The sequence below is a fragment of the Drosophila serrata genome, unplaced genomic scaffold (assembly GCF_035046125.1).
Source record: "Drosophila serrata isolate PLE 108 unplaced genomic scaffold, ASM3504612v1 contig_32, whole genome shotgun sequence".
NCBI classification, from domain to species: domain Eukaryota; kingdom Metazoa; phylum Arthropoda; class Insecta; order Diptera; family Drosophilidae; genus Drosophila; species Drosophila serrata.
Window position 1 is genome coordinate 213,496 of NW_028256930.1, and position 14,316 is coordinate 227,811.

Below are 14,316 nucleotides of genomic sequence, written 5' to 3' on the forward strand. Positions count from 1 at the left end.
AACGATGTGGATGTAAACGTGGCCAAGTCCTAGGGAGGAGGTGCGGGCGGGGCAACCCACAAGGTCAGGATTTTGTGCAAAAGCGGGTGTGGCACAAAGCTCAACTTCCTGTTGCTGAAATGCATTCACAGGAAAATCAAATTATATTAATTGAGATTCTACATGCATTAAAGTATATGGGAATGGATTTTTCTAGAAACTGGGAGCCTGCAAAAAGATTTTAGTGTACGAGTTGGTGTGGTTAGGTTCGGTGTGGTTAGGTTCTGTCACTTCCCCTTCTCGTTTGTCGCTCGTTTCCTTGTGGCCAGGATGACATGCCCAGTATGGGTAGAGAGAGAGAGTATAAACATTTTGCCACCGCCTCTGCTCCGGTTGATAATTATTTAACACTTTTCTGTACATTTCTTGCTCTAGATAAAAACCAAAAACAGCCGCACAATGCATACAAATGAGCGTAGGAGCCCAGGAGTCACGTAGCCGCCGCCAGGACTGAAGGACACAACCTCTCGTCTCCCCGACAGACAAAAATAGGTGGCTCTAATTAAGAAGACAGAGCCTGGTTCTGGTCCTGCTCCTGGTTTTCCCGAAAATTAATGGAACCCACGAGTGGCAGAGCATTTTCGGCGTTCACACAAATTAAATTCCATCAAGTTTATTTGCTGTAAATGAGGCAGTGCCAGAAGGAACTTCTCCCTTCTGGCCTTAATTTAATTTCCCCAACCCGACGAGGGGCTACCCCTTTGGGGGGAGTGGCTAGCACGTGTTGCCATGTTACCATTTAGCATATACCATTTACCACTTAGAAGCGAAGGTAGAGCCACACTCAGACGCTTGATACACACACACACAGAACAGAAAAGAAATATAAAATAATTCCGAGTTGACACTACGACTCGTTAGATTTTCCATGTAAATAGTCATTATAATTATTATTATGGTTTGCGTTGATTTCTGTCTCTAGGGGAACCTTTGAAGGGGGAACCCCAACAAGGCAAAAAAGGCATCAAAGAAGCAAGAGAAAATTGTAAACAAACCCCAATATTTATTACAAAATTTCACATTTGTCTGCATGAAGAAAGTGCAATGATTAACGATTATTAAATTAAATGTATTGAGGCGGAAAATCTATTAATTAGTAATTATTATAATGTGATGTTATATATATAAATCAATCGATAATGGCAAAACCAGCAAAAACAAAAACAAACTACAAAAACTATGACAAATTGTTAACCAACGTAACAAATTTCACTAAGTAGATTTTTCGAATTAAATTTAAATAATAATAAAAGTATAGAAAAATCAAGTAAAAAAAAGGAAACTAAAGAACTTTGCTGTATACACGAGATAAAATGCGTTTTTCTACTTCAAATGAATATGTAAAATGATTTTTCAAACTTAGATTACCCTATATATACCTAAATATATATATATACATATAAAAAAAATTACAAATTCTATGTAAATGTTGTGCGTATATAAAAGCAAAAGGCGTAGAAACCGACCCACATTTCGAGATCTTTCAGTTAACTTATGTGTGTGCTATATATTATTATCTTCTCTATGTAAACGCAAGAAGAGCTCGCTTGGACAAATTTTTGGGCCTTAATCCAACAAACGAACTACCCAAGCCGAGGCCTTGGTGTTCTTTAATTAGCCAGCATTCTTTCTCAGATCAATATCTCTCTATTAAGCGCTGTACCCCTGGAGAGGGGGGCAATCCACACACTAATGGTTATATTCTCTATATCTAAGTGAATGTGTTCGTTTCAAAACTTGTATAAAAGCACGCTCCCCTCTCCGCTCAGACACGAAATGTTTGTAAAATATTGACCGAGAAATGGAGGAAGCGAAGAATTACGAAATTAACTTATAAAATAATACGTATTTCTGGATGTATGGGAAGAAGACATTTTAGTTTTTCTACTTGAATCGCATTTCTTCCACTTTTCCACCAAATCTTGTAGCGAAGATATAATATTTTGAGTCTCTTCGATCCTCAAGCTCAAAAAAAAAACGAAACCCTAAACAAGTATAAACAAAATGGTAATGATAATGAAGTTTCTAGGTTCTATTCTATGTTTAGTTGTCTTGTTATTTATATGTTTAGATTTAGTTTGTGTCTAATTTACTTTTAAGTTTTGGCTCCGCAATAAATACAGACAATTATATATATTTTTTCTATAATTTGTTTCATTTTATCATTTTCGATACGTCAGACCGGAATGATATGAAGAGTAAACGATTTACAAAATGCATAAACAAAATGAATTGCTAAAATTTAAGCGCAAAAGTTCAATTAATAAAACTTAGAATTTTAAAATTAACATAATTTGGAATATTTATATACATACGCATATATATACAACTCTATATATGAACAAATTAGTAACAAATCAAATCAATTTCCATATGACCCATAGAAAACTAAAAAAAAATTGATAAAATTAAAATAGTAACGAGTGAAGAAACAAACACTCGTGCAATTGTACTTTAAAATTGAATAAAATTCATAAGCAAACCAAAAAAAATTAACAAAAACAAGAAAATAGTGGAGAAGGAATGAGTGGAGTGGAAAGGAGATTCACATGCAACTCCAATTGCCTAGGGTTGCCACCGCCAACTTGCAAGCAGCAGCCTTTAGAAGGGGACAGCGACAGACACAAGCAGACTCACTCTACACAAACACACTTGCAGAGTTTGCAGTCATGTGGCTACGATCCACAGGAAGCGGAATCGGGACAGATATATATTGACTATTATTGATGGATGGATGGATGTATTGTCGTGCTTTGGGAGCAGCAATTGCAAACAATAATTCCAGGCATATCGAAGCATTTTTACTCAGCAATCAGCGAAATCGGCAACCAAATCTGATGGCAATAACAAGCGACAGGAAACCAATGCGAGGACAAACGCGGGAAGGGAACACTTGACACGGTCACACCGAACACACACACACACACGCTAACACAATAAGGGACGAATGCGAGCAAGTAAAAAACTTAACGGGATTCACATATGTATATTCAAGAAGCAATAACGATATATTTCCACGTACGATAAACGATAAAAACGATATGAATGATCCGATGAAGAGGAAGAAAGTCAAAAACTAACATAAATAAATATTTATACATATATTTTAATTATAGTTACAAATTAGCATATATATAAATATATATATATATATACATAATTATACATACATACAAATATATATACAGAAAAGATAGTCCAAATAATTTAGCGAACAGATGAAAACGAAGTAAACGTTTAATATTTACAAAATATTAAAAATATCAATGTGCAATTTAACAAGCGTTTAAAACAAAACCGAAACAGACACTGACACAGCCACAGTCACACACAAGCTACATACATACATTTATACACGCCTAAACATATGTAAACTGATTATAAACAACATATTATATGCGAATATAACGAAACAAGTCGATACATATAACGATCCATTTATAAACGAAACGAAGGCGAGCAGCAAAATTTAGTGGCAAAACAATTCAGTTTTGTGTGCACTCGAACACCACCACCAAACCAGTAAGCACAGTAAAGCCTACCTAAAGGGAAATCAAAATTCAGCAGATACAAAACACAAGATACAACCGATAGATACAACACGAAGGCAAACCATGCTCTAAGAACTGCATCAAAAGCAGTCGAGAAAGTCAAGTTTTTGAGAAAATACTCATAATTGTTAAAAATGTTTAAATAATATAATAACAAAATTAAAAAAAAAAACAAAAAACTTAAAAAAAAAACATTAAAAAATTAAAAAACAAACAAAATCCGCAACAAAAACAAATGGCATATTACATATATTTTTTCTCTCCTTAGACAATTTAGTTAATTATGAAAAATAATGAAAAACCAAACATTATTCTTAAGTGTTAGTCTTATACATAAAGAAAAGATACAATTAATAAAGATTAAATGAAAATAAAAAGAAAACAAAAATCGATAAATGCAGCAAAAGAAATTCACGGAACAGAGGCAGCCGACGAAAGAGAAATGTGCAAAGTAACAGCAAAAAAGTGAAAATAAAAAACCAGAAAAGTAATCCAATGCGAAATGAAAAACAAAAACAAAACAAAACTTAAATTAAGAAATTAGATTTGCCTTTGTGTTAATATCAAGTGTGTTTCTTATTACCATGATTATTATTATTTTTTCATTTCCAATTGGTCAGACGTGAAATGATTTCCTTACATATTGATTGAAAAATAAAAATTATTAAACAAAAAAAAAGATGTACTTGTTTCTTATTTATTACCAAGGGTCTCGGGGTTACAGTTCGATGATGTCGCATGGTTTCCCAGGTTTCCAAATATATTTATATATACGTATACTCATCATTTGTTTCGCCCACAGGAGGATAGCTTATCAGTATGGAACCGGACTGCCACTGATATGACCAGTACAACACGTATCCGTGATACGTTACGCAGGATATTAAATATACCTCTAACAACGGCAATGGAATATAAGATACACTGTGATAGCCTTAAATATGTTTCAATGTAAGTATCACTTTAAGATAAATTAGTATACTTTTAATATGTGATCGAAATAAGCCAAAGAAGAGGTTTAACCGCGCCAATACCAATATTTTATACGAAAGTTTAAATTCACAGATTTGATTCTACACATTTTGTTTCCATTACAATGGTTCTAATGAGGAATTGTAAAAATGTTAATAATTTACAAAGCATTAATTTAATAATCAAATCCCTTTCCTGTACCATACACAGGCCTCTGTTCCATACGCAGGCCAGGCGACGACATCGCATGGTTTGGAATTTTCGCAATCGAAACAGATTTTATACTCAGTCTCGTTCAATTCTCGAAAAGCAAGATAGTGACTGAAAGTTGTTAATGATAATCCTGTCATCGGTGGTTGTACCATTTTTTTAAGAAGATCTAAAATAACAAACTATAACAAAGTAAATTACTGATTAAAAACTAATAATATTATGTTTTCTTCTTTTCCAGTAATAAAGGCCCCTTGAAAAGCTGAAATTCAGTGAATAACTATAAACAAAAGAAAAACAAAAACAATAATTACACAAACAGATAATATATAAGTCGCTAGAGAAAGCAGAAGAAACAGCCACAAATTCATCGACACAACAAAAACAGCCAACAGACAGACAGCAGCAAGCACACGAAGGGAACCATCCATCATCAGGCTCATGGAACTCGTAACCTTTAACCCGAATCCAAAAACCTCGAAAACCGCCGCATACACAACGAGACCCAGGACTTCATCCACAGCGAAACAAATTAATATTTAAGCGCCAATAAGACAAATCTTTGTATTTTAATCAGCTTACAAAGTGTGTGTATATATGAAACGCCATAAATATTTTAGTTTGTATGTATAAAGTTTACATTAGGCATTCCTCCCTAATTAAAAAGTCAAATCCCTCCTAACTACTGCCTGTAACAGATGCCTCTCCAATCTGGCCGTATTTATCTCTCTCTCTTAACTTACTTTATTTCGTATTACCCTATACCTTAATCTCCCCGAGAAGAAGATTGGACCATCTCTCCCGCAGGCGAGACCTTGTATTGTAGCCTTATTGATTATAGCCATAGCCGGCCGGCAGCCAACACAACAACACAACATAATACACACACACACAAGTTAATGAATTAATGAAACTGACACATACACTAACTAGCCGATACTGTATTTATCTGTTTGCAATGATTATTTTTTTAATTAATGATAAAACCCTGAAACTGAATAATCAAATTGTTTTTGTTCTTGAAGAAATACAAAAGTTTTTACGTGAAAAAAAGAGAAAAAACTAAAAACTGAAACTAAAAGCGAAACAAAGTTGTTTTACATATGCCAAGCACACCAGCAAATACCGCTCCACCACTACCATCAATCGAACTCCACATTCAAATATTTATCTTTCCCCAAAACTCTTCCTCCAGTGCAGTACAACCAACGCAAGCCCAAATAAAGGAAACTATTGAAAGTTGCAGAAACTATTTTCCATACATGTTACTATTGAATTGATCTTGTTCTTTTTCCCCTTTGTTGGTAAGTATTATAGACGCATAAAGTTCAAGACAACAAAGTTGGCATGCATCAACAAAATTGAATTTTGGCTGGTTATCCGCAACAAGATTGATAAATACATATTTAATGCCCAAATGATTCATGATGCAATTATCGGAAGTACATTAAATATTTACAAGAAAGGAAACTAACTTGTAGAAGTCGAATGTAATTGCAATGACAGTTCACAATTAAGTTATAGGATAGGAATGAAAAATCGATCATAACTAAGCTTAAAATATTCGCATTCTCTGAATCGATGTTTATTAATTATTTTTAATGACAATTTCTTCGGCAAATCAATCATAACTCGGCCAAGAATGTGTTGATTTCCTTGGCGGCAACTGATCGTCTATTTAAATTTGAATTCAAATTTGCAAGTTTGTTGTACTAATTTTGTTGTTGTTTTTGTATTATTGTTGTTGTTGTTGTACTAATGTTGTTGTAATTTTTGTTGTTGTACTAATGTTGTTGTTGTTGTAATTTTTGTTGTTGTAATTTTTGTTGTTGTTGTTGTTGTTGTAATTTTTGTTGTTGTTGTAAAAGAGTTGTTTGTTGTTGTTGTAGGCAAAAACAAGGCTTCGATCTCGACGTTTTCAGTACAAAATCGTCAATTTCTGGATCTGAAGTACCAGGCGAACAGAAACGGCAGAAAGCTGATTTATTTTAGTGCACGAGGTGCAAATCAGAGCTGTCTTGTTAGCTATATTTTAGTAGAGCTTTAAATCTATCTATAAAATAGCTAGTTAGTCAACCTTATATGGCGTGAGCTTTTCGTTATCGAAATTAATCGATAAATTGGCGGCAACTGATCGACAATTTAAATTCAAATTCAAATTTTTCGATTAACTGATAGGGCGGGTAACGAGAATCTTTTTGAATTTAAATTCAAATTTGGCAGTTAAATTTATACATACATACATTAATACAAACAGCTTCTATAAAAATAGAAGCACTATAATTATTTTACACATTTACTGGGTTTATTATTGGGAAATCGCGGGGGCAATACGGTTTTTTTTTATATCTAATGCTTAATACTACATTTTGTTGTTTACTTGTCCTCGAACATGGTCAGGTCGATTATATAAACATTTGATACAAGACAATCGCCTTCCTGCAAGTCAAGAGAAGTAATTGTTATTAATAATTTGCACATTGCCAAGCAGTTGTGCCACAACTTACCCCTGGCGTAATGCCCACGAGGGCATCTGCATGGCCATAGAACTCCTCCTTCAAGGAGATGACAATGGTCTGCAGATTGGTTTGGTGATCCCTTATGTACGAGGCGACCTTGCCAATGTTTGTGTTGTCCAGCGCGGCATCTATCTCGTCGAGCACAAAGAACGGCGCTGGTTGATAGCTAGAGTAAGCCGATTTCACCATTAATATCTTCGAGTATTTATAAAGTTTTGTACTCACCTGTGAGTGGAGAAAAGCAGAGCTAGGGCCGCAATGGTTTTCTCACCGCCGCTCAAGTTGCTCATCGGCTGGAAACGTTTGCCGGGAGCCACACAATTGTAGTTGATGCCATCCAGATAGGGCTCCTCGGGATTATCGGGTCCAATATAGGCCTGTGCCGCCTCATTGCGAGCCAATTTCTTATAGATGCCATCAATGGCATCTGAGATGTGCTGACAGCAGGCAACGAAGCGTGAAGATCGTTCGTTCTTCACCCTCTCGAAGGCCGCCTTGGCCTTCTTGGCCTTGCGTCGGGCATTCTCGAACTCCTCGTTGGTGGACTGCACCTTTTCTGTGACGGCATCGAGTTTCTGCATGGCCTTCATATTTGGCGTCTGTATGCGCTCGAGGATATCCAGCTTACTTTGCAGATCCTTTTGCAATTGTTCGTTGGCCTTCTTAAAAGCGGAGTCATCCTTGAGCTTAGTAAACTCACGAGGCAGCGATGAGTAGTCCACCTCGATGCTAATTAATAATGATTTAAGTATTAATTTTAAATTGGAAGAACATGAAGGAACTTACATGGGCTCCATTGCCATGGCAGACGTGGATGGGCCGGTCATGTCCGCGTCGCTCTGTCGCACTGCATCGTCCAGCGATCCGCGCAACAAAGGCACCACGATGCAGTCGGTCTTGGCTTGCAGCAAGATATTCTGGCGTTCGTTTTTCTTAGCCTCAATCTTAGACTCCACCGATGACATCTGACTGCCCACGTTGTGGATTTCTTTGGCCAAGTTAGCTACATCCTTGCGTGCCTTAGAGATGTCCTCCTCCATATCGTCAACCGCCTGCTTCTTGGCCTGCTTTTCCTGCTTAAACTTCTCCATTTTCTCCTTGTCCTCATCCATTTCCTTCAGATAGCGGGCCTCGGCCGTTTTAAGCCCCTCCAATGCATCCTCCTCGTCCTGCACGCTTCTCTCCCAACGCTCAACGTTTTCTGTGTGGTCATAATTGTAGTTTATCTCTGTCATCCTTTATGCATTACTCGTAAAACTTACTTCGCGTATCCTTCTGCTTCTCGAAGTCCAGCTGCGAGTTTATGGAATCCATTTGCTGTTCGAACTCGGCCCGCTTACGTGCTCGCTCCTGCTGCATGACCAGCTCTCTCTCCTCATACTGTCGGATATTCTTTACACCCAAACGGCGGCAAAAGGCTGCATATACTTTGTCCTCCACATTGTTCATGTTCTCCTTAATTTCCTGGATATGCTCCTCGCGATTCTGCATTCGCCGCTCGATCTCGTTGATTTTGGGCTGTTGAGTTGGTGCGAAATAGAATATTGAATATGTAATCCTAAGATTTGGTTGTGGAACTCACCCCAAAATCATCCAATTGGGTCTGAACCTGCATCAACTGACTATCGTACTGTCCGATCGACTTCTTCGACGACTCCAAGTCGACCATACTGTACTTGAGCCGGTTCTCCAGGCCCTTAATCTGCGACTCGACGGTGGCGAGCTCACTTTGCTTGCGCGACTTTTTGACCAGCTCCTTGAGCTCCTCGTTGAGGCGCTCCTTTTGCATCTTCAGCTGCGCCATATGCTTCTCGTCCCAGCGCTTGGCTTTGCGTGCCAGATCATGACTGCCACCGGAAATGAGGCCCGATTTCTGATAGAATGTTCCGTCCAGGGCCAAAGCATCGAAACGCGACCGGTCAATTTCATAAGCCACCTTCATGGCATCCTCAGGTGTCTCGCAGACGAGGGCATTACCGGTGGCAAAGAGCACGGCACGCTCGATCTCCTGAGGCTCAAACTTTAGCACATCGAAGACCAAACGCACATTGCGCGGATCGCTGATGTTGCGGAGACGCTCCTTCAAAGGCTTCACCTGCAGATAGTCGAGGGGCAGAAAGGTCTCAACCTCCAGCATTTGCTCTTTCAGAATCTACAAGTAAATTATTAAGGGATTCATGTTAGACAAAAGAAAAAACTGTGAGCTGTGAGACCAACCTGAATGCAGTGACGCGCCGTCTTCTCAGTGTCCACAATGATGGCCTCCATGAACTTTCCCAGAACCTTGGTGACGGCCACGTTGTAGCGCTTATGTGTGGGCTGGCACATGTTGATCATGCGGTCGTACACACCGGGAACCTGTTTCTTGAAAAGCTCCACAACTTCCTGCTTTTTCTTGCGCCGTGCATCCTCGTGCTTATCGCTCTTGGCATCGCCCAGCTGGTCTCGTACGTTCTCCAACTCGCGTTGCTTTTCAGCAATCTTCTCCTTGGAACTGCCCACATCTCGTCGGAGCTCATCCTTTATACGATTCTGCTCCTCCAGTGCCGCCTGCGAGGACTTAATGTGATCCATCAGCTTGTCGCGGCGCTTGACAGCTTCCTCGCGCTGCAGGGTTAGTTTCTTGAAGGACTCCTCCACGGAGGCACGGCGATTGGTCTCGCCGTCGAGCGTATCCTGCTCGGACTTTTGCTCCCGGTTCACGGAGTCCAGCTCGGAACGGTACTGGGTAGCCGTGGCCTCCGCCTCCTGCTTAAGGCGGTCGTACTCCTGCACGAGACCCTCCTCCATGTTGACACTCTTGCCCCGGCGCTGGGATTCGTTCTCGATTTCGTCTTCAAAACGCTTTTTCAGTGCCTCCACATCGGCCAGCTGCTTCTCCAGCTTTCGAATGTCCGACTGGTGGGCATTGTCCGCTTCGCGGGCCGTCTCAAGAGTCTTTTGCAGGGAGGCCAGCTTCTTCTTGCAGTGGGTAACCTTTTCCTTGGCCTTGATGTACAGTGGGCGACGTTTGTTCATCTGGGTTTCAAACTCTCGTATCTCCTGCTCGATCTTGGCCAGGTCCCGAGTTATTTTCCCGGCGTCCTTTTTCTTCTCGCGCAGCACCTCATCGGCAGCCTCTTTGCGCTGCTCCACTGCCTTTACGTCCTGCTGCTTGATCTCCAAGTCGCTGATGTATTTCTGAATGTCCTTCTCGACGTGAAAGAGTCGAAACAGTTGATACTCCACTTGTTTCTCATTCTGTGGATGTTATTCTTATTGATTCCGATATAAACTTTGAGTGAGAATAAGGATGCTTACATATTCGTTTTGCAGGCGAGTGTAGCGATCAGCTTCCATCTTTTCGTGCTTGGCCTCCTTTCGTTCTGCCGCAATGCCCTTCTTTTTTTGGTAGGTAAACTGGGTCTCCTCCTCAGCCACAATCATTTCCTGCTTAAGTCGATTGTAGTCGTCCTTGAGTAGGCCAGAGCTAAAAAACGAAAGTATGAAGCATTAATAATGTACAATTTCATCCCAGGTTTTAGTTACCCGCTGATTTCCTCAAACAACGCCGTGCGTTCCTTAGGCGTCTTCATGGCTATATTTTCCACGGCTCCCTGGAATACCAGGAAATTCTTGGCCTTCACATTGATGCCAATCTTTTCCAACTTGTTCAGGTACGTGCTACTCGAAACGCTCTGAAATGGAGATACTATTAAGCGATCTGGCATTCATTGGCTTCTCTAACGCACCTCTCCGTTAATGCGGTACTCCGAGGAACCACTGATGACAGCCCGCTGGAAATCCATGTGCTTCTCCCCGTTGAGCACAAACTTGGCCGTCACATAGCAGCTGCGGGACACTGGCTTCCCAATGGAGGACCCATGAATCAGGTCGTTCAAGCGCTTTACACGCAAACTGCTGGTCTTCTCGCCCATCACGAAGCTGATGGCGTCCATGAAGTTCGATTTGCCGGATCCGTTTGGCCCGATGACCGCGTTGAACTGTTTCAGTGGGCCCACAACTATGTGGCCGCGGTAGGACTTGAAGTTTTCCATCTCGATGTACTGCAAGAAGGCCGTCTCGTCGTCCGGCTTGCGTACGGGCGCCGCCGCCATCCGCAGTCCCACCTCATCGTCGTCGTCGACCATACTCGCGTTTGGCTAGCCAAAACTCCACGGAAAAATACAATAAAACCGCGTAAATTATGTTTTTTTCACCAAATAACAGAAAAGACGCGCAACTAGAGATGGTAAGGTGTGGAAAAAAAAACTATCGATAGACTTATTGCAGCGATTATTCGGTGCACCGTCAGCATGTTGAGGTATCGATACTTCATGCAAAAAAAAATATCGGATTCGGTTGCATTTGTTTACAAACATTTAATTGTGGGAAATAGCAATATACAGAATCTTACAACGGTTATACCAACTGTAATTATACGGTGCACTCGGAATAAATCAAAAAGTTGTATGCAACTGATATAGGTATAAGCTACTCCCCCGCCGAACATTAAATAATAAAAATTTGTCTTTTCTAGGCATAAATATTTATTGAATTAAATTCAGTATTACTAACTTAATTAAGGATTTTTTGGTTGAGATTTAACTAATACTGAGTAATTCATAAATCCTATGGCACTTAGTCCACCTCCTCGACATTTGGACCCTTGTAGCCGCCGCTGCCGAATCCTCCCGCCTGCTGGCCACAGTTGGGTGCCCCTTGGTGGCCGTCTCCACCTGCAGCCCCCTGCTGGTGCATCTTGGTCATGATGGGGCTGCAGAACTTGGTCAGCTCCTGCAGCTTGTGCTCGAACTCCTCCTTCTCGGCGGTGGTGTTGCTGTCTAGCCAGCGCACCGCCTCGTTGCAACGTTCCAGCACACTGCTCTTGTCCGCCTCACTGATGCGGTCGCCGCCCTGCTCGGCCGCCTCCTTGACACCGAACACATAGCTCTCCAGCTGGTTGCGGGCAGCGATCCGCTGGCGGTGCTGCTCGTCCTCCTCAGCGTACTTCTCCGCTTCACTGAGCATGCGGTCGATGTCCGCCTGCGAGAGTCGGCCCTTATCGTTCTTGATAGTGATGTTCTTGGCGTTGCCCGTTCCCTGCTCCTTGGCGGTCACGTTCAGGATGCCGTTCGCGTCCAGATCGAAGGTAACGTCGATCTTCGGTACTCCTCGCGGGGCTGGAGGGATTCCAGTCAGGTTGAAGGTGCCCAGCACGTTGTTGTCCTTGGTAAGGGCGCGCTCGCCCTCGAACACCTGAATGGTCACGGCCGGCTGGTTGTCCGCGTAGGTGGTGAAGGTCTTGGACTGCTTGCAGGGGATGCGGCTGTTGCGCTCAATCAGTTTGGTCATCACGCCGCCAGCGGTCTCAATTCCGAGCGAGAGAGGAGCCACGTCCACAAGCAGAACATCCTTGATCTGGCTGCTTTCGTCGCCCGAGAGAATGGCCGCCTGGATGGCAGCACCATAGGCCACAGCCTCGTCGGGGTTGATAGATAGGTTCAGGCTCTTGCCGTTGAAGAAGTTTTGCAGCAGGCTTTGAACCTTGGGGATGCGCGTCGAGCCACCGACTAGGACGATGTCGTGGATCTGCCCTTTGTCCATCTTGGCGTCGTTCAGTGCCTTCTCCACTGGCTGTAGGGTGTTGCGGAAAAGGTCACCGCACAGCTCCTCGAACCGCGCCCGGCTTATCTTGGTATAGAAGTCGTGGCCCTCAAACAAGGCGTCCACCTCTATGGACGCCTCCGTGCTGGAGGAAAGGGTGCGTTTCGCCCGCTCAGCCGCAGTGCGAAGGCGACGCAGGGCACGTGGGTTGGTTCGCAGGTCCTTCTTGAATTTACGCTTAAACTCCTCTGCAAAGTGGTTAACCAGCCTGTTGTCGAAGTCCTCGCCGCCCAGGTGGGTGTCTCCGGCGGTGGACCGCACCTCGAACAGGGATCCCTCGTCGATGGTCAGGATGGAGACGTCGAAGGTGCCGCCGCCCAGATCAAAGATGAGCACGTTTCGCTCTCCCTTGAGGTTCTTGTCCAGCCCGTAGGCCAGTGCGGCCGCTGTGGGCTCGTTGATGATGCGAAGCACATTTAGACCGGCGATGGCACCGGCGTCCTTGGTGGCCTGGCGCTGGGAGTCGTTGAAGTAGGCGGGTACTGTGATGACCGCGTCCCGGATCGAAGTGCCCAGGAAGGCCTCGGCAGTCTCCTTCATCTTTGTCAGCACCATCGAACTGATCTCCTCCGGGGCAAAGCGCTTCTCCTCGCCCTTGAACTCCACACTCATCTTGGGCTTGCCGCCGTCGTTGACCACGCGGAAGGGCCAGTGCTTAATGTCCTCCTGGATCTTGGAGTCGTCGAAGCGTCGGCCGATAAGTCGCTTGGCGTCGAACACGCTGTTCTTGGGATTCATCGCCACCTGGTTCTTGGCGGCGTCTCCGATTAGGCGCTCAGAATCTGTGAATGCCACATAGCTTGGCGTGGTGCGGTTGCCCTGGTCGTTCGCAATGATCTCCACCTTGCCGTGCTGGAACACACCCACGCAGGAGTACGTGGTGCCCAAGTCGATTCCGATAGCTGGCATCTTGGTTGTTGTGTGTGTTCTTCTTCTCGATTACTAATAAATTAATTGTGTATCTCTTGCTTTTCGTGTTCTCTTTGCTCTTGGTTCTGGATTCACTTTATATATACACTTTTCAATTTCAATTTTCAATATATTTCTTCGCTGCTTGTCAGCTTTCGTTTGTTTGTCGCTTGAAGTTCTCACTTTGACTGTTTGATTTCAAATGTGCCGGGTGGAAATTTGCGCCGCTATTTATACCCAGCCGCAGTAAAGGGAAATTTCTAGATTTCCCTGCTAGAAGAGTGCAGAAGGTTCGAGTCGTTTCGCGTAAGTGCGAGCGAGGCAACCATAGGTTGTTGTTCGGAGGGGTAAGTTTGTGATGGAAAGGAGTATAAATTTCTGGAACATCAGAGAAGCACTGGGACACCTTTTGAATTGTCGTAGGTCAACGCTTTTCCGACTATATAAGCATACGGAATATATTTTTGGCG

The 14,316-nt window shown here is 42.5% G+C and overlaps 4 protein-coding genes across 6 annotated transcripts in view; 2 read left to right on the forward strand and 2 right to left on the reverse strand.

Moving 5' to 3' along the window:
* Syx1A (Syntaxin 1A) overlaps window positions 1–5,863 on the forward strand; it is a 47,525-nt gene extending 41,662 nt beyond the window's left edge. The window contains exons 3-4 of one of the 2 annotated variants that reach the window (XM_086833812.1): window positions 4,393–4,541; window positions 5,014–5,863. The gene's annotated coding sequence lies outside the window, so the exon portion shown is untranslated. Of the gene's footprint in view, window positions 1–414; window positions 4,270–4,392; window positions 4,542–5,013 lie in introns of those variants that run through there. The other variant, XM_086833805.1, reaches the window with a different exon arrangement.
* Window positions 1–6,024, forward strand: part of eIF4EHP (eukaryotic translation initiation factor 4E homologous protein) — a 51,578-nt gene extending 45,554 nt beyond the window's left edge. The window contains exons 3-4 of one of the 2 annotated variants that reach the window (XM_020961809.2): window positions 4,393–4,541; window positions 5,014–6,024. In XM_020961809.2, coding sequence (XP_020817468.1) covers window positions 4,393–4,541; window positions 5,014–5,038 — 174 coding nt within the window. In that variant the 3' untranslated portion in view covers window positions 5,039–6,024. Of the gene's footprint in view, window positions 1–4,392; window positions 4,542–4,772 lie in introns of both variants that reach the window. The other variant, XM_020961808.2, reaches the window with a different exon arrangement.
* Window positions 6,025–7,055: 1,031 nt separating this feature from the next.
* Window positions 7,056–11,556, reverse strand: SMC1 (structural maintenance of chromosomes 1). Its single transcript, XM_020961799.2, has 10 exons — window positions 11,023–11,556; window positions 10,820–10,968; window positions 10,592–10,760; window positions 9,509–10,531; window positions 8,874–9,443; window positions 8,554–8,809; window positions 8,078–8,492; window positions 7,517–8,020; window positions 7,280–7,457; window positions 7,056–7,211 (listed from the first exon to the last, which is right to left on the reverse strand). The coding sequence occupies exons 1-10, from the start codon at window positions 11,419–11,421 to the stop codon at window positions 7,149–7,151; spliced, it is 3,726 nt and encodes a 1,241-aa protein (XP_020817458.2). The 5' UTR covers window positions 11,422–11,556; the 3' UTR covers window positions 7,056–7,148.
* A 246-nt stretch (window positions 11,557–11,802) lies between these two features.
* LOC110191421 (heat shock protein 68) lies at window positions 11,803–14,061 on the reverse strand. The gene has a single exon (XM_020962278.2). The coding sequence runs from the start codon at window positions 13,844–13,846 to the stop codon at window positions 11,912–11,914; it is 1,935 nt and encodes a 644-aa protein (XP_020817937.2). The 5' UTR covers window positions 13,847–14,061; the 3' UTR covers window positions 11,803–11,911.
* Window positions 14,062–14,316: the final 255 nt, after the last annotated feature.

Bases quoted from the DNA above. Each gene is read 5' to 3' on its own strand.
- SMC1 (XM_020961799.2), bottom strand. From the start codon at position 11,421: ATGGTCGACGACGACGATGAGGTGGGACTGCGGATGGCGGCGGCGCCC. The intron at 10,761-10,819 runs GTAACTAAAACC...TTCGTTTTTTAG, and splicing joins TTGTTTGAGGAAATCAGCGG to CTCTGGCCTACTCAAGGACG. The intron at 8,493-8,553 runs GTAAGTTTTACG...ATGACCACACAG, and splicing joins GAAGCAGAAGGATACGCGAA to AAAACGTTGAGCGTTGGGAG.
- LOC110191421 (XM_020962278.2), bottom strand. From the start codon at position 13,846: ATGCCAGCTATCGGAATCGACTTGGGCACCACGTACTCCTGCGTGGGT.